General features: G+C 38.5%; 3 protein-coding genes across 5 annotated transcripts; 1 reads left to right on the top strand and 2 right to left on the bottom strand.

Annotated features, from left to right (window-relative positions):
* Nucleotides 1-6,079: 6,079 nt before the first annotated feature.
* Nucleotides 6,080-8,560, bottom strand: LOC114479526 (protein THEM6-like). Of its 3 annotated transcripts, none has more exons than XM_028473259.1 (3): nt 8,521-8,560; nt 6,367-6,873; nt 6,080-6,236 (listed from the first exon to the last, which is right to left on the bottom strand). In XM_028473259.1, the coding sequence occupies exons 2-3, from the start codon at nt 6,871-6,873 to the stop codon at nt 6,135-6,137; spliced, it is 609 nt and encodes a 202-aa protein (XP_028329060.1). In that variant the 5' UTR covers nt 8,521-8,560; the 3' UTR covers nt 6,080-6,134. The 3 variants fall into 3 exon arrangements, with proteins under 3 accessions (XP_028329060.1, XP_028329057.1, XP_028329058.1); XM_028473256.1 differs by lacking the exon at nt 8,521-8,560 and adding an exon at nt 6,950-7,151; XM_028473257.1 differs by lacking the exon at nt 8,521-8,560 and adding an exon at nt 6,977-7,151.
* A 527-nt stretch (nt 8,561-9,087) lies between these two features.
* Nucleotides 9,088-10,079, bottom strand: LOC114479623 (protein THEM6-like). The gene is made up of 2 exons (XM_028473387.1): nt 9,576-10,079; nt 9,088-9,191 (listed from the first exon to the last, which is right to left on the bottom strand). Exons 1-2 carry the CDS (start codon nt 10,077-10,079, stop codon nt 9,096-9,098), a joined length of 600 nt encoding a protein of 199 aa, XP_028329188.1. The 3' UTR covers nt 9,088-9,095.
* Nucleotides 10,080-14,179: 4,100 nt separating this feature from the next.
* Nucleotides 14,180-18,016, top strand: LOC114479789 (BET1-like protein). The gene is made up of 4 exons (XM_028473644.1): nt 14,180-14,428; nt 16,118-16,197; nt 17,413-17,469; nt 17,557-18,016. Exons 1-4 carry the CDS (start codon nt 14,389-14,391, stop codon nt 17,719-17,721), a joined length of 342 nt encoding a protein of 113 aa, XP_028329445.1. The 5' UTR covers nt 14,180-14,388; the 3' UTR covers nt 17,722-18,016.
* The last annotated feature ends 855 nt before the right edge of the window (nt 18,017-18,871 follow it).

Raw genomic sequence — 18,871 nt, 5'->3', positions numbered from 1 at the left:
AGCCTAGCATTTGCAATAACCTGGCATTAGCATTAGCCTAGCATTAGCATTACCCTAGCAATAGCATTAGCCTAGCATTAATATTGAGCTAACGTTAGCATTAGCCTACCATTAGCAATAACCTAGCAATAGCATTTACCTGGCATCAAAATTAACTTGCCATAGCTTAACATTAGGATGAACCTGGCATTAACGTTAATGTAGCATTAGTATTACCTTAGCATTAGTATTAACCTAGCAATTACCTAGCATTAGCCTAGCAATAGCAATGACAATAATTAACTAGAACTGCAAGCAAGTTATGAAAGGGGGCCATACCTTCCCGCACGACTCGGCCCCCAGATTTTGCGGAGCCCATGGAAGTAGTTGTGGCGAGAGTCAAGACACAGGCCAACGTGCCTTTTGAAGTGAACAGATGGATATGAAGTTTTGGAAGATATGATTTAAAATGTGAAAGTTACAGGCCAAAATGCATTTGCACCCATTATACCGCCACCTAGTGGCACACACTTTGGCATGGGTGGTCTGTGTGTTCTTCTATATGTACCCTGTAAATTTCACAGCCCTCAACTTAATACTTCAGCTGAAATAAACATTTGTTGTTTATGTTGTAATAAGCCACGCCCACTTTGACCACTCGCGATTAACTTCGAGATACGGCCCCAGGAGTGACCCAAGGTCATACCCACCAAATTTGGTAAAAATCGGTGGTGCCATTTAAGAGATATACATTTCTCATAATTGCAGTTCCCCCTAGAGGCCTAAAATATTCAAATTTGGCTTATACCCCCACAGTCACATGCCAACCAAAGATCTCAGATTTGGTGTTGTTAGCATTTGTTTTGACCAAAAGATGCAACAGTTATTCATTTTTATAGCTAGCTAGAAAACTGTACTCAGTAATTATTTATGCATCTTTTGAGCAAACAAAATAATTCTATCAACTTTAGATCAGGTCTAACTGAAGACTCTACGTGCCAAGTTTCATGCGGATTGGACAAAACCCCAAGGAGGAGTTAAAAAAAGTAGGTTTTTATTGTGTAGTGACTTACAAAGAGCAATATGCCGCGGGTGTGCGTGGCCTGTGTGTGAAAGTCAAAGTTAGAGGCCAAAATGTGTTTGCAATTATAGCGCCACCTAGTGGCGCACTCTTTGGTATGGGTGGTCTGTGTTCTTCTATATGCACCCTGTAAATTTCACAGCCCTCAACGTAATACTTCAGCTGAAATAAATGTTTGTTTATTTATATGTTATGTTGTCATAAGCCACGCCCACTTTGACCAATCGCGAATAACTTTGAGATATGACATCAGGAGCGAACCAAAGTCATATCCTCTGCATCCTCCTGTTGCCTTCACTGGCTGCCAAAGCTGTAGGAATTAGGAACATCGACAACAAACACATCCAGCAAACATCAGAGCTGTTACAATATAAACTTTTTTTATGGAGACAATTTGACAAAACATAAATGGTAAAACATGGAAATGGACTTGATTTATATAGCGCTTTATCAGCACACTGAAGCAGTCTCAAAGCACTTTACATATCAGCTCATTCACCCAATCACTCACACATTCACACACCAATGGGACAGGACTGACATTGCAAGGCACTAGTCGACCACTGGGAGTAACTTAGGGTTCAGTGTCTTGCCCAAGGACACTTCGACACATAGTCAGGTACTGGGATCGAAACCCCAACCTCTCGATCAGAAGACGACCCACTACCACCTGAGCCACGGTCGCCCTGTTATGGTGTTCAGCTGGTCAAGGGCATGTATCATCCCGGTTTAACCTCTCAGCCTCTGCCACTACCTTTCTCAACCAATCATCCTCCTGCTGTCAAACGCTGAAAACAGTCTCTCCCCACAGCCTTTTCCTTCCTCCACCCCAATCACCTCCACCCAGTGCAGCAGAGTTCAGGTCTTAGCTGGATCTTCTCATCTCAGCCTCCAGTCATCCTCACCACCACCAGTGTCTAGACTCCACAGGGGGTATCATCTCCTGTCACGGCCTCATTACCCTTCTGAGTACAGGAGGTCATCACGATGCAGTCAAGCCTCCAAAAGACTTTGCACATTTTATTACATTATTGTCACACATTCTTGTGAATAAATAATTGTTCATCCTCAATTAAGTAACAAAACGGCTGTAAATGTGTCTGCTGTGTCTTATACTCTGTATTATTTGATCTACACTGTGCTGTAAGTTATAACCATCAAGTATTTTAAAAGCTCTTAGGGAGGTTTAAAGACAGGAAACAAATCATGTTTTAGTGAAACAAGTGCTATTGTTACAGAAAAATGGGAGGGTAAGTACTGCAACTTGTAATTGTACCAGATTACTTTTTTAAAGTAACCCTCCCAACCCTGGTAATTCATGAGACTTGTGTTTGTTGAACTCAGCACTAAACATTAAATTCTAATAAACAGAGGGAGCAGCGATGCTGTTGGATGTCACGTTTAACACTGCAGATGCTCCAGGTGCAGGTGAGAAGTGATGGAGGTGCAGAACTGATCACATCCTGAAAAATGATAGTGTTCATAGAGTTTATCATCAGAGCCTTAGAGTTTAGAGCTCTGAACAGCCTCTCCCTCTTTATTCAGAGTTTTCTCATTATTTGTAATTCACTTTTTTATTTGGAAAACACACGAGTAGACACCATCACATTTATACAATTTTACACTTTCCTTGGCCCTATTCCCATTGTCCGTCATTGAATAAAATGAACCAAGTGTCTCAGTCACCTCATTGTCCTTTTACCACCTGAGACAAACATCCACATACACATTCATTTTTAAATTTCAAATGTTGGCACACTAGTTAGAAATTTTGTCAATTAATTTCTGATCTCACTGTTTTTACGTATTCTGTCCATTTGGACCAAAGCTTGTCAAATTTGTCTTTTTGCACCCTGAGGGAAAATGACAGTTTCCTCCAAATATAAGTTTTATAAATGATATCGATCCATTCATTAATGGTTGGTAATTCCACTTTCAACCATTTTCTGGTAATGGCTTTTTTTTAATCTGCAGCCAGCAATATGGCCAGTCATTTTTTGACCAATTACAGAAAGCTACTGTATATCACCAAGATACAGGGTTTCTCATGTAAGAGGAATGTTTGATCTGACTATGTTATTTATATGGTGATGTAACTCCTCCCAGTAACTCCTGATTACCCGACAACTCCAAAAGATGTGGTAGTCATTTGCCGCATTCTATACCATCATGTTTAGATGTTTGGATGCTGTTGTAAAGTTTCAAGATTCTTTTGTTGCATGTTGTGGATTCACGTAATGACAGAAACACTTGTAACAGGCCTAACACACCTTTCAAAGCTGTGTTCAGGTTTTGATTGAAATAATGCCTAACTTCCAGGTGTACAGTATGTAAAAGTCATTTTTCTTCAATCCAAATTTATTTTCCAGTCTGCCAAAACTAAAAAATGTCCCATTGTTGATAAATGAATATGTAGTTAATCCTTTTGTTTGGTTTGAAATCTGAATCGTAGGCTTACCACCTGATTAGTTTTGTTAAATTTCCCAATCTACAGATTTTGACTGTTGATTTCAGTGAAACCTTATGTAGAGGATTTTCAGAGATGATCAGTTCATTCTGCAGTTTATTATCAGCTATTAGGGCTCCAACTGGTATTCCCCTTACCACTGTACCATCCACATCTTTCCACCCTGCACTATACGATGGAGAGCATAAACACACTAATAGTCTCAGCTGAGCCGCCAGGTAGTACTCCCATAAACAGGGAAGGGCCAATCCACCTTTGTCTTTTCTCAGTTGTAGGGTTTTGTATTTAATCCTGACCTTTTTTCCCTGCCATATGTACCTTGATAATAAACTGTCCCGTTCTAGAAATTGTTTAGAAGCTATAGTAACTGTCAGACATTGAAAATCATTTGAGGAAGGATATTCATTCTAATGGATTCAATCCTGGAACCTAAACTTAAAAAGAGGATAACGTTCCATTGCTGCATATATGACTTTAACTTTGAAGTTAAGGGTGCATAATTAAGTCTTTTGGTAATATCGCCCCCAAATATTTCATGTGATTTGTCTCCCGTTTCCAGTCATACGCAGTCCTAATTTCAGTTGGAGGTTCATAATTTAGTGGTTTCCAATATAAACAAATTAGTTTGATTACCATTGATTTTAATCTTAGCTTATGGTTTGTTATACAGAGCTGCTATTACTTCTATTATGTTTTGTTGGAAACCAAATTTTGTTAATACTTGATAAACAAATGACCAGCTCACAGTTAAACACTTTCTCTGCATCCAGGCTTATTATGAGGGTCTCTAGTTTTTGTTGTCTAACTTGTCTCGTGATGTGCACTGTCTTTCTAATGTTGCCCTGTGTTTGTCTTTGTCTCACAAAACCAGTCTAGTCTTTATGTATTAAATTTAGCAAAAATCAATTCCAGTCATCTTGACAATATGGATGTGAAGTTTATAGTCTATATTTAAAATACGTTAAACCAGGCAGTAGCTACCACATTCTATTTGATCTTTTCCCTCCTTTAGAATAATAGAAATAACTGCTTTTTGTTTTTCAGCACACAATGGAATGTTTTCAGAAGTGTTGGGATTAAATTATCTTGTATTATTTTGTACCATTCGGGGGTAAACCCATCTGTTCCTGGGGATTTCTCCACTTTTAATTCCCCAATGGCTGCTTTTATTTCTTCCTTTGTTATTTCAGATATTATTTTCTTTTGATCTTCTGTGACCTCTTGCAGATGTTTTGACGATAAAAAGGCTTCAATTTGCCGAGTTTTCTCATTATTAATCTCTGGATCCTCAATGAATGGGCACATAAACGGAGGTGATGGATAAACACATATCCTTATGTAAACATATTAATACTGGTTTAAACACATGGAGACTGTGATATCTCATTAAAAAGTATGGGACACATTAAACACGTAATAAGAACATGATTATATCGTCTTTTTGACTCCTTTTTCCTTTGTTGAGTGGTTTAAAGCGTCACTAAATGACTTCTTTAATAATTATGATGTGGTTTCATATGAGTCACCAGATTAAACCTGGTGAGCGCAGGATTGTTCACAGACTGTGTTACTATGGTAACTAAGGTGTTTTCTCTTTGATGAAACTGAGCTGGACTCTCACGTTAAACCTGGCTTTAATCCTGGGCTGGACTTGATGAAATGTCACCAGGTAAACAACAGGTATCAGTTCATCAATAAATGTTAATTCTGGTGTTTCATATTTTCATAAAATCTAATACTGTTCAGTAAGAGAAAGTACTTTTACTTCTTTGAATTCAAACATTATTACTTTAATTATTAACAGGATATGATGTCATGCTTTGAATGAAGGTCAGAACTAAAGTCATTGAGTTTGAGCTCATCTTCACACTCTAACCTGATTGGACTGTCTCACTCTAACCTGATTGGACCGTCTCACTCTAACCTGATTGGACCGTCACACTCTAACCTGATTGGACCGTCTCACTCTAACCTGATTGGACCGTCACACTCTAACCTGATTGGACCGTCACACTCTAACCTGATTGGACCGTCTCACTCTAACCTGATTGGACCGTCTCACTCTAACCTGATTGGACCGTCTCACTCTAACCTGATTGGACCGTCTCACTCTAACCTGATTGGACCGTCACACTCTAACCTGATTGGACCGTCTCACTCTAACCTGATTGGACCGTCTCTGTCTATTGGTGGAGATGACCAACCTTTATAAAGTCTTTGATTTTAACATAACACTGTTAAACTGCAGCACCTTTAAAAACAAAACAACTCCTGGTTTCAGGTGCATTTTATTTCAAATGCTTTGACAGGAATTATCCTTAATAAATATTAATAAATAATGATACAGTGCATTTCCTCCAACATCTGGAATAAATATAAATAATAAACTTTAGGTCAATTTTAAAAACAAACGTTGGTCACGAACGGATAATTTTAATCAATAACTTTACTCTTTAGTCTATTGATCATATTCCCTTCAAAGCTTCTCCACAGAAATAGAACAAATATGAAGAATTCATTCAAGTATTTAAATATTTACCTTCTACGTGATTGTGTGTGTCTCAGTGTGTGTGTGTGTGTGTGTGTCAGTGTGTGCGTGTTCGCGTGTCACTCCTCCTTCAGTCCACTCTCAGCTCTCAGACTCTGACTGTTTGCTGAGATGAAACTGATCCAATGTTTCAGATCCTCAGAAAACTCAGGACTTTTTATCTGAAAAAAAAAACAACAGCAAACACATTTTACTACATGGAAGTAAACATGTGCTCTTCAATAGGTGGCCCAGGGGCCATGTCTGGCCTCATTTTTTTCAATTGTATTTTTCTTGATTGTATTTACTGACCTTCTCCTGGCCCACAACCTGCAGGATGTCTTCGGGGCTGCAGTGAACCACGTTTTGCCGGCACAGCATCACAGCGGATACAAAGTTGTCCTTCTTGGAGACAAAGCGCTGCTCCAGGTAGAAGCTCTTCTGGTCCCAGCCCAGAACTCTGGTTCTGATCTCAAAGGTTTCTCTGAATGCCAGGGAGCGCCGGTACCGGACCGTTGACGCCCCCACCACCATCTTGGCCCCCAGCCTGAAGGATGCCATGAACAGGCCATTCCTCATGTAGTGGTGGAAGCGGGCAAAGTCGCACTCTCTCAGGTAGCGAGAGTTGTTCATGTGACCCATGTAGTCCAGGTCATGGAGGAGAACTTGTCCATCCACGCTCTGCTCACTCAGAACGTCCTTCACTCTGGGCTGGAAACACGACCACACAAACACCTGAGCTCCTCGTAGGAAGTACCAAACATCCAGAGAACTGAAGAGAAGCACAAAGAGCAGCAGCAGGAGGAACAGGAGGAACATCTGAGGAACACATAGATTAATAATCATTTATTAGTCCTAATAAAACACATGAAGAGCATCAGGAGGAACATCTCACATCACTCATTCTGCATCTGTTCCTCACCAAAGATCTGCTGAGAAGCTCAGAGTCCATGTTCTGATCATACCTGTCAAGTTTTGGATTTAAAAATAAGGGATATTTTCAGGCGCCCGATAGTAGATGTGCCACCACCCCAAGACAAGTGTACAGGAAATCTAAAATACCCACTTGCCAACCACTTACTAAATACTATTATGTGATTATAATCTGGTAAGCCTACCTTTGTTGACATTGAGATATTGTGAACATTCCTACTAGGGCTGCTCGATATAGACCAAAACTCATACCTTAATGTATTTTCTCAAAATGGTGATATAGGATATAAATCTAGATAATTTTTTTTTTCAAATGTAGTCTGACCAGAAAGACAATTCTGGGTTAAATTTGCTGATGCAAAATGCCACACAGGCATATATATATATATATATGTGCAACATTGTAGTTTTATATTTCGCCAAAATAGAAAACTTGATGCATCTTGAATCTCGATATATCACCCAGCCCTAACTCCTACATTATAAAACAGCCTAAATTAAAACATAAATGGGTATATGAAGCATATTTGTTTATTTCATATACAAGTCAACACGTTGCATATTTACTGTTAATTTCACATTGCGTGTCTTTAAGTTAGACATTAACATTTTATTTTTCATTAATTTCTCATGCTGACTCATGTGGTTCTCTGGCATTCACTAATGACTTATTATACAGATGTGTTACAGACTTGATATAATTTAACACTTTTTTAAAACAGTGTATATTTGTGGAGCTTGTGATTGGCTGATTTTTCATGCTGACTTACGTGGTACTTCCGCTGTGGTAGACGCTAAAATCTCAGTTATTAATCTTACAGAACGTGTAACTGTGTCCCATCTGCTGCTATTTAGGAAGGTAAACTCTCTGTCACATTTTCCAAGGTATTTACACGAGTTATTTGTTTTTTTCGCCGTAACGTCTTCATTCATTCATCTCTTTTCTGAGTTGTTTCCGGGTATGTCTAATCTCGCGAGAACCTCATGAGGCAGTTCTCGCGAGGTTAGTGAAAGCGTTCAGTTTACTAAGGCATTTTATAATTATTATTGCATTAAATTACGGGATATTTACGGGAAAATGCTAATACGGGACGATGGTGGGAAAGAGGGGTAAAATACGGCAGTTTTCCGGCCTAAACGGGATACTTGACAGGTATGGATCTAATCAATATGATTTATATAATATATAATATTGTGTGTCTGGTTCTAACCTGTACATCATTGATAGTATTTCTAATATTTTAGTTTCTGGGGTTTTTTTTTTTGTTTTTTTTTTGCTACTGCTATAGAAACATTTCTATTTTGTAAAAGATCATCCATCCATTTATTCATCCGCATTCATCATCCACCCATACCGTTAGCATTGTTGCTAACACTATTAGCTTCTAAGAGTTCCTCAGTGAATAAATGAATAAAGTCTGCTGTCAGCTGATCGGATTTAACTACATAAAACTCGATCCGATCCACAGCCACACGATTACATGTTTAAAGAAGCTTAAACCGATTAAAAACGAATAAAAAGGTCAAACTCACCGTGTCCCTGCTGTGACGCCACACACCCGGCAGATTGATACATCCGGGTCTGTGACGAAAGCAGATCTGATTGGTTGAACAGCCATAAAAAAAAAAATATCGACCTGGGTCTGCAGTGAGGGTTATTGATCCTGAAATAACGATACTAAGTACATATTGATGCTAATTAATTATTATTATTATTGCCTCTAACAATTATATCATCATTATATATTCATAATTATTATCATATATTATTAATAATATAACAACAACAATAATTTATATTAATAGCAGTGAGGTGATGTCATCATTGAGTCAGTAGCACCTCTTTTTAACTTTGTAGTGATGACGTCAGCATTAATGAGGTAGTAGAGGTTCAATGCCAGGCTGAATGGGATTCAATAAAGTTTGTTCAATCACTTCCTGAGGGAAAATAAATGTCAATGATTGGATAATAATAATAATAATAATAATAATAATAATAATAATAATAATAATGGTTATTATGCCTGTTTATTATTGTCATTGTGTTAGAAAGTGATTACTGATAATTGATCGACACACGTAGATGTTTATTAAACATTGTTTTTATTTCAGCTGAGTTTAGACTCCGCCCTCAGACTCTCACTGTTCACTGACATGAAGCTGATCCAGTGCTGGAGGTCCTCAGGAACCTCCACCCGCTCCACCTGTTAGAACAACAGGGTTAGAACATCTGGGTCAGCACATTTGGGTCAGAACAACAGGATTAGAACTTCTGAGTTAGAACTTCTGAGTTAGAACTTCTGAGTTAGAACTTCTGAGTTAGAACATTTGGGTCAGAACAACAGAACCACACTTCAATCACTCATTATATGAACCATAACATCTAACACACAATGATCAAATTGTGGGAATGAACCCAAAAATGTGACCTCCTTAATCAGCTGTCAGGGCGTATATTAGTGTATTATTATACCCAGGTGTTGCATGACTCTATATGTAGATTAGTGTGTATATCTTACATTCCACTTACACAGGTGTTCCATGACTCTGTGTGCATATTAGTGTGTATAATAGTGTGTACATCTTACCTTCCTCTTACACAGGTGTTCCATGATGTTCTCTGGGCTGGTTCTGATGATGTTCATCTTAATAAAAACCACGGCGCTGACCATGTGGTCCTTAGAGGAGATGAACCTGTGCTCCAGATAAAAAGCCTTGTCATCCCAGCACACCACGCGGCTACGCAGACCAAATGCCTCTCCCAGGCATAGGGGGCGCCGGTAGCGGGCAGTGGAGGCCCCAACTACCGCGGAGGCCTTGAGGGCCCGCAGGGCAGAGAACACTCCGTTCCTGGTGAGGAGAGAGAAGCGGGCAAAGTCGCACTCACGCAGGTAGCGAGCGTTGTTCATGTGACACAGGTCGATGTCACTGGTGCTGACTCGGCTAAAAATCAGCTGCTCTGCTGTGATGTCTTTGATTGGACGCTGAAACCACGCCCACAGGAAAACGGCCGCTGCACGCAGGAAGTAGCACACGTCCAGACAGCAGAAGACAATCAACAGGAAGAACAGCAGCAGCATCAGCCAATCCATTGCCTCTGAGAAAATAAATATTATTGATAACAGTAAAATAATCATCATAATTCATCGCCTCCGAGAAAAAAATATTAATAACATTAATAATAATAATCTATTTATAAAAGCAAGAATGGTCTGTGTATGTGTTTGTGGAACGAATATCTCCCGATGCGGTATCAGCTCGACCTGAAACTTTGTCAACGGCTTGCATTTAGCCTGTGTGTGCATCCATAATTTTGTAGTTCTTTGGTCAGAGCTGAGATTTTCAACATGCCTGCTGCTTGGTTCAAGGGTGTGCAACGTCAGATTTGTAGGCAAGGCAAGGCAAATTTATTTGTATAGCGCATTTCATACACAAGGCAACTCAATGTGCTTTACATGATAAAACATTCAATTGTTTAAAATCAATAAGAACATTTAAAAACATCAGTAAAATCAATCAAAATCATCAGTAAAATCAATTAAAATCATCAACAAACACATTACATCAACATGACCAAAAATCTCTCTCTCAATCATACAGTAGAGAAAAAAAGTTCCTTTAACTTTGATTTAAAAATGTTCACATTAGATACTGTCTTCAGCTCTGCTGGCAGTTTGTGCCACTTCTTTGCAGCATAACAACTAAAAGCAGCATCACCATGTTTACTGTGAGATCTGGTCTCCACTATCTGACCTGTGTCCATAGATCTGAGAGACCTGCTGGGTTCATACCTGACTATCATGTCACTGATGTATTCTGGACCAAACTCATTCACAGATTTATACACCAGCAGCAGAACTTTAAAGTCTATTCTGAGGCTGACTGGGAGCCAGTGTAAAGACTTTAAAACTGGAGTAATGTGCTCTGACCTCTTTGTTCTGGTTCAGACCCGAGCTGCAGCGTTCTGAACCAGCTGTAGCTTTTAGATGCTGACTTGACTCAAATGTATCAAATATTTTGTTGAATGTTAAGAATTGACTCAGTTGGTTGAAGACCACATTCTCAATGATCTTGACTATGAATGGAAGGTTGCTGATTGGTCTATAGTTAGCCAGTATAGAGGCATCCAGTGTTCTCTTTTTTAACAGAGGTTTCACAGCAGCTACTTTCAGGGATTTTGGTACAGTGCCTGATTGGAATGAGCAGTTAATTATCTGACACAAATTAGTGACAATTGACTTTACAACAAGTTTGAGGGTATTGTGTCAAAGCAACACGTTGATGGATTCAGCTGCTGAACAGTTTCCTCTATTGTTTTTGGGTTCACTGTAATAAACTCTAACATTGTAGTTGACTCATCCCTCAGTGGTTGAAGCTGTTCAAGCTTTTTGTTATTTTGCTGGTTTGTTCTGATGTTTGACCTTATTGATTGTATTTTTTCATTGAAATATACAGCAAATTCATTGCATTTTCCAGCTGACAGTAATTCAGGGGCTATCTGATCTGGGGGGGTTGTGAGCTTTTCAATTACAGAAAACAACGTGCGAGAGTTGTTGACATTTTTAGCAATAATTTCAGAAAAGTATTGCTGTCTTGCTTTGAACAAGCCATCATTGAATTTTCGCAGACTTATTTTGTATAGTTCTAGATGAATTTGGAGTTTTGTTGATCTCCATTTACGCTCAGCTCTTCTACAGTCAGATTTCAATTTCTGGATTATCTCAGTCCTCCTCCAAGGTTTTTTCTTTGTATGGACCAATGTTCTAATGTTCCAAAGTTCCAAAATGGGTGGGGCGTGGGCTCCATCGATTGGATTAGAACATTGGAACATTGGGATGACATCATCACACTGGAGGTAGGACTGATGACATTATCACTGCAGAGATAGGACTGATGACATCACTGTAGAGGTAAACCAATGTTCCAATGTTTTAATATTCCAATGTTCCAAAATGGGAGGGGCGTGGGGGTGGGCTCTCCATCGACTGGCTCTGGTGCGCATGTGGCTGCAGTGTGCAGTGATTGGCTGATAATTGTTTTAGAACACTGATGATGTAGGACTGGGCGATTTTGGCTTTAAAAAAAAATCTCCGATTTTTTAAAGAAAAACTTGAGTTTCGATTTTTTTTCAATGCACTTAAAAATGACTGCAGACAATAGATAAATTGTCAAAAGTGCAAATTTATTGCTGTGATTGTCCTCAAGAGTTAAAATGCATAGAACAATCCCAAAATAAAAAGTAAATGAACAATTTCAAACTTTAATCCAGGTTTAAGCAAAAGTGCAACGGCAACTTCACAGTAGCTTAAATTTTCTGATTACGAAATCAGATGACTACATATTTTATAACATAACATTACAATTAAAAAAATACTCAAAGGCTAAACACATGTAAACAAAGAGGGGGCTGGCTCACATCACGCTACGGTAACCCACAAAGACGGAATGTGAAAAAGTCTGAAAAAAACAAATAAATAAATACATTTTAAACTCGAATTTGCTAAATAAAAATCATTTTTTATCAACAAATTTGATAAAGATTTTTTGCCAAGCCCTATGATGATGTCATCAACAGTGATGTTGATGACAACTCACAGTCTTTTCCTAAACGTCCTTAATCTAACTTAGATGTATACATAAAAAAATATTATCACATCAGACTATAAAATTAAAAACCATCTTAAATGTTTTCTAACAAAAGCTGTACCCTTAGAAGATACCTCTAACAGAGTAAAAAAAAAAACGAAACAAAGGCAATAACTCCAGAAAAAACAATTGCGTGCTTCTCATTTTCGAACTCCATCAAGGTATTGATAACCTGAAGCCACACACCGAATGTGGTTATCCTATTTTAAACGGTTTCTGAAAAAAACCTGTCCCCTTTAAAGATACCTCGAAAAAAGTTTTTTAAAAAAACAACAAAAAACCAAAAAAAACAAAAACAAAGGGCAATAACTGCGCTTCCCGTGTGTGTGTGGTTCGTGCTGAGCTGGTTGATCAGGACAAACTGCATGTTTGTGTGTCACACTAACACTGTTGCTGCCTTACACACACACACACACACACACACAAATATAGTTAATTTTGTGAAAGTATTAAAACTTTATATTTATCTGCAGAACCTGATTTGCTTAAATAGTAATACACGTGTGTGTATTTAATATTTATGAGTATTGTTGTGTATTTAACATTGATGTGAGTATTGTTAAAAAGTGAAGATTCAGAAATACTTTCAAAAATCACAGGTTTTAATTTGATCAAAACAAAGGTTTGTGCAGAAAATGTCAGAGAAAAAGTTGATATTTAATTAATTTAATATTTAGTTAAAATAAACTGATTTGATTTTCTTTCCATGTCAAAAAAAACAAAACATTTTCACATGTTTTGACTCCTTGATCACATTTATTATTTATATTTTAAAGTATTAAAGATATGTTAAACCTAAATTAAGATCTGAAATATAAACAATGTCCAATAAGTTCAATAATGTTGTTGTAGATAAATCGAGTTCACTGACTCTCTGAACTCGGTTTTCTGCGGTCATGTTTCAGATGTTTTGACACCGCAGTAACACCGTATCGATATAGTATCGATACAGTATGAGTACAGTTTGGTAATGTGTGTGTTTCAGTATAAATGGATGATATCAGGATAAATCTACCCTGTGCAATGCAAGCTGCTCTCACCTGTTGTTGCTCCTCAAACGGAACTCACACCGCACTCCTTCAAAATAAAACAAGCACCTCCCACTTCTAATTCAAAAGTCTACAAACTTTCTCACAGACATTACATTTACCTTCACAGTCAAAAGATAGAACAAAAACATAAAGATTACAAGGATACTGAAGAGGTTCACTCATTCATTTAAGAATTATAATTATTGTTTAATTAAAAAAAAAAAATTCTGAAGAAAAAAGTTTAGTTTTTTAACTTTCAAAATCTTTCTTGGACAACATAGTAGTTATATTAACTAGTTTATATACTAGTTATATAACTTTAACTAGTTCACTATTTAGTGTTTCTATCATTATCATTAGTAAATATATTCAGAAATCGCTCATGACTCCGGAAGTGACGTCACGTTTTGCGGCGCTGCCTGAGCTCTCCTCTGATTGGTCGGATGTCGACTGCTTGGTAATGTCGATGCTGCTTTCACTCTAAAAACGGCTCTGCCTTCAGTCATTGCAGGGATGCGTGCGCAGCCGCATCACAGCTCTCGGTTTTCTCCTTCCGCGCCTCACGGACTCAACGCGTCCCCTCGCGATAAATATTTTTTACATGTTGATATTAATCTCACACGCATTCAAACATATATTCAACATTTACATTGATACATTCATAAAATAAATGTAGATATCTGTCTCAACGATCACGTGATTCTGTTTACCCAGGAAGTTCCTTATGGTGACGTCACTGTCCAACATGGCGGATTGGAACCGAGGTAAAGTGTCGGATTGTGTTAATATGTGCTTTACGGTTTCGCTGTGTTTGTGTTTAAATCCTCTCACAGTCTTTAAATAACCGTGTGATTGAAATGTGTTATTTTAAAGTATCTCCTCTCATTAATAACATGGTTTGATGATGTGTTTGTGTAATCTGAGACAAAAACATAAACTGAGAGAAATCACAAAGGGCCTGTACTACAAAGCTAGATCAGCATATGCTGGAATGTGTGTGTTAGCTTCAGCTAACCAAACATTTTCTGCACTATGAAACAGGATATAAACACTTTCACTAACCCAGGTGATTTCAGCCTGGCTACGTGTGCGCTTCCGTGACAGGGGGCGGAGTTAGCAGCGTCAGACCAATCACATTCACAGAGAAACTGTGGAGAGCAACTTACATCACTATTGAAGAATAATTCTTTAAAATATGAAGAATTAAAATCCATAATTTAGACCAAAAACAATAGAAAAAGCAGGACGGAAAGTACACAGGCAAGAAACTGCTGACAGTTAATAATGATCAATATTAATCCATGGGATGATCATTAATATGATCAGTTGGGGGATGTGTTGCAAATCTAGATTACCTCTTATCTCGCTAACATCCAGTATTTAATCAGTGTGTGCTGGACTACGAAGCTCGCTAACGTCTTACGGAGCTAAATCAGCATGGAAACTTATGCTGAACGGCTAGCCTGGTCAAGAGCAGGTTTTGCTCTGGCTAGGATTTTAGCGAGTGATAAAGTCCCGCCTCCTGCCCAATCAGTTCTCTTAGAAAGCGAGCTGTCCAATAAAAGGTGATGTGTGAACACGTCACTGTGTGGATCTGATCTGACAGCTGACAGGAGAGAGAATTAGACATCGATGCAATCCTTTCATTTACCGATGACGTCCTTTAGGAAAGATATAGATTTATATCTGATAAACTGATCTACAGTCAGCTGATGAAGCCTGTGTCTTGATTGTATGCACGGATGAGTGAAGTCTTATGTCAATTCAATGAATTATCGAATATATGACTTCACTCGTCCGCGCATACAGATCGAGACAGGCTTCATCAGCTGACTCTGAGTGCGTAAAAGTGTGAGATTATTTATGATATTAATCCATTGGACATATATATTGTGATCAATAATATCACGCTTTTACACATCAACAGTGTCAGCAGCTTCCTGCCTGGGTTCTTTCATTCCTGCCTTTTCTGTAACAACAGTGTTGTTTTTGGTGTATATGATGGATTTCAGTTATTCATAATTTTGAACTTAAGCAACACATAATCTGGTCAGGACCAAGTTATGAAGTGGATCAGATCTGAGCGAGTATAAAAGCTCCACCTGGTGTTAGCGTTAGACTGATTCTGTTGCTCTTCGCTGTCATCATGGATTTAAATTAATTACATTTATTTAAGATCATAAGCTGTTCCTCATTGTAAGAAAGGTCGCTCTGCCAGTTTTCTCCATTATAGTGATTGGTCAGACGCCGCAATCTCCACCCCTTTCATTGAACACGCACGTATCAGGCTGAAATCACTTGGCTTAAATGAACGTGTTGTGATCAACCGTCGTAAAACAGCTTCTCTCTGACAGGGAATGTTTGGTTAGTTAAAGCCCGCTAAGGGAGATTAATCCAAGATTTAATTATCTAGATTCATAGCGTAGGGCCTTAATGTTTGTTGATGTTTACAGGAGCTGTGGACGAGCTGCTGGATGCTGAAAACAAACGACTGACAGAAAATTTAACCTCCAAAGTCTCCAAGCTCAGATCTGTGAGCAACAACAACATTTATAAACAACAACACAACACTCTTAAAGAACAACACTTAAAAACAACACTCATAAACCACAAAACTCTTAAACAATAAGACTTATAAACAACAGTACAACAGTTGAATTAAATTGAATAACAACAACAATACTCATAAACAACAACAATGTTCAACACTCATAACAACAACAATTCTCATAAACAACACTCATAAACCACAACACTCTTGAACAACAACAACAAAACTCATAACAACAACACTCAAACAACAACACTTATAAACAACAATTCTCATAAACAACTATAACATTCATAAACAACAAATCAATGCTAATCCAGTTGTGAATATAATCACCAGGGGGGTAATAGACAAAATTCTGATAAATACATCCAGGATAAAGGAGAATGCGTGGTACCTGCACCGCGTCTGCAGTGTTGGATGTGACATCCAGGCACCACTGCTCCCTCTGTACATTTGAATTTCATGTTTAGTGCTGAGTTCAACAATCTATTCATCAAACACTCACAAGTCTTATAAATTACATATTATTTGTGTTACATCGTCTTTTTTTAAACGCTGACAGGTGTTTAAAAAAAAACTGATCAAACTCACATGATCAGTGTGTGATCACATGCTTCGGTTGTTTTTTGTGATAAATTGACTAAATAACACCAACTTTAACCCTGTTAACTTGTTCAACGCATTTGTCCTTTATTCTCACTGCTTACCATAGTAATAGATGATGTCACATCCTGTTGGTCTTAGCATTGGTTTCTATTGGCTGCTTATTCAGTAAAAGCTGCAGCGCATGCGCCCTCACGTCTCTAATCATTAAATCTGTGATCGATTTCGTGGGTCTTGTGAAGACTTTTGTTTAAGCTAAACACTGTCAGCTGGCTTGGCTCAGCTGGGGAGCTCCAAGATGAGAAGAGTTTGATGGAATGGGAAAAGCGAGCGTTGTCACGGACGGCTTGGCTAAACCAGGTTTAAACCGTAGGCCTGGCTCTACTAAGAACACTTTGATGAAATACCCCCCAGGCTTTATCTCCTATCCTGGTTTTGTGCAATACCCCCCCCCTGGTTTAAGTGAACATGTTGTAATAAATGTGATTTTTAGCTTCACTAAACCAAACATTCTCAGAAACACAAACATGCTCCGAGTAAATAAGTAAACAAACATAAATAATGAAGTTTGTTGTCCATGGTTTGTAACAGTTGGCCTTCGACATCGATAGAGAAGCAGACGATCACAACGAGTATTTGGATGGAATGGCAAGTGATTTAAACGATCAATAAAATAAACAATATGATTATTGTTGATCACTGATCAATAAACAAATATTATTGATAATGTTTCAGAACTCTAACTTCCTGAGTGCGACGGGGCTGCTGACGGGCAGCGTGAAGCGGTTCTCAACCATGGTTGGGTCAGGGAGGGACCACCGTAGGATCCTCCTCTACGTATCTGTGGGTCTGGTTCTTCTCTTCTTCCTCCTCTACTCACTGCTGTCCAGGATCAGCTGAACATCTGGAACTGTAGGAAGGACATGGACCAATCATAACAAGGGTTACAGAGACCAGCAGAGGGAGCCACTGAGCACTGTTGTGTTTATACTGCTGATGTGATTATTATGGGATGGACTCAGACTATAAAGGAACACATTAACACACTGATTAAAATGCTTTATTCTGATGATGGTGTTGATGATAGTAGGTGATGCAGGGTGAGGTTCTGTTCTTTAAATGCTCTCAGTCACTCAGTGATGGAGAAACGTTCCTTTAAGTTTTTCACTGTTAATATTAAACATCTTTACATTCACCCATTTGTCTCGTTATCACTAACATTGTGCTTCACTCTTTCATGTGATCTGTGGATTGCTTTTAATTCATCAACAGTTTAGTTTTAATTTTAGCCTTCTAAAAAATCCAATAATGAATAATTGCAAACCAGAGGAAGTGACATCACTGGTACCATGAGGACAGGAAACAGTCCTATTGGTCTGTACTGGGACCAATCACAGCTTCCTCTGATAGTGGGAAAATAAGGACATTGGCTGCGTTTGATTGCACTTGGAACCCAAAAAGATCCGGGTCGTCAATTTCGACCTCCGAGGAAAATGTGTTTCATTCAGTAAGCGCAGAAAACATGACTGGCCACAGTCAGCTGATGTTTGTTTTCATATTTTTCTAGGAGCAAAAATGCCTTCTAGGGAAATGCATATTAGCTCCTTCAGGGTAAGAGAGAGAAAGAAACGTCATACACTAACGCACCAGCGGTGGGAATCCTGCATGCTTCATTGAACCATAGACTGTAGAGAGTGCATTGAACTATACGGGTATCATTACTTACAAGTGTGAATGGAAATGCCACTAGAGTTATTCTGAACTTTTAGTTACACACATGCCAAATTAGATGGCACTTAAAAGTTGAGGAGAAAGCAACTGTTTATGTCTAACGGAGGGCACCGCCATTTTGCTAAATTTCATTTCCATTTTGCAGTCCCCCGGGGTCCCCAGCTCAAGAGCCCTTTTATTGCACTTTTCCCGATTCATTCTGTCGGATTTATCCGAGTTCCGAGTGCATTTGAATGCAGCAAATGACCCAGTCAGAGTATGTCCATGATCAAAGGTTGGTCAGCGTCCAATAACAGATGAAGAGCAGATAATTGTCCAA

The sequence above is a fragment of the Gouania willdenowi genome, chromosome 17, assembly GCF_900634775.1.
Source record: "Gouania willdenowi chromosome 17, fGouWil2.1, whole genome shotgun sequence".
Taxonomy (NCBI): domain Eukaryota; kingdom Metazoa; phylum Chordata; class Actinopteri; order Blenniiformes; family Gobiesocidae; genus Gouania; species Gouania willdenowi.
Note: the sequence above shows the minus strand (reverse complement) of the source record. Positions and strands in the feature narration are given on the sequence as shown.

Excerpts from the sequence above, each read along its gene's own strand:
- LOC114479526 (XM_028473256.1), bottom strand. The coding sequence starts at position 7,006 with ATGGACTCTGAGCTTCTCAGCAGATCTTTGGTGAGGAACAGATGCAGA. Across the intron at positions 6,874-6,949 it reads ACAGATGCAGAATGAGTGAT|ATGTTCCTCCTGTTCCTCCT; the intron begins GTGAGATGTTCC and ends TGTGTTCCTCAG. Across the intron at positions 6,237-6,366 it reads AGGTTGTGGGCCAGGAGAAG|ATAAAAAGTCCTGAGTTTTC; the intron begins GTCAGTAAATAC and ends TTTTTTTTTCAG.
- LOC114479623 (XM_028473387.1), bottom strand. The coding sequence starts at position 10,079 with ATGGATTGGCTGATGCTGCTGCTGTTCTTCCTGTTGATTGTCTTCTGC. Across the intron at positions 9,192-9,575 it reads AACACCTGTGTAAGAGGAAG|GTGGAGCGGGTGGAGGTTCC; the intron begins GTAAGATGTACA and ends TTGTTCTAACAG.
- LOC114479789 (XM_028473644.1), top strand. The coding sequence starts at position 14,389 with ATGGTGACGTCACTGTCCAACATGGCGGATTGGAACCGAG. Across the intron at positions 14,429-16,117 it reads CATGGCGGATTGGAACCGAG|GAGCTGTGGACGAGCTGCTG; the intron begins GTAAAGTGTCGG and ends TGATGTTTACAG. Across the intron at positions 16,198-17,412 it reads AAGTCTCCAAGCTCAGATCT|TTGGCCTTCGACATCGATAG; the intron begins GTGAGCAACAAC and ends GGTTTGTAACAG.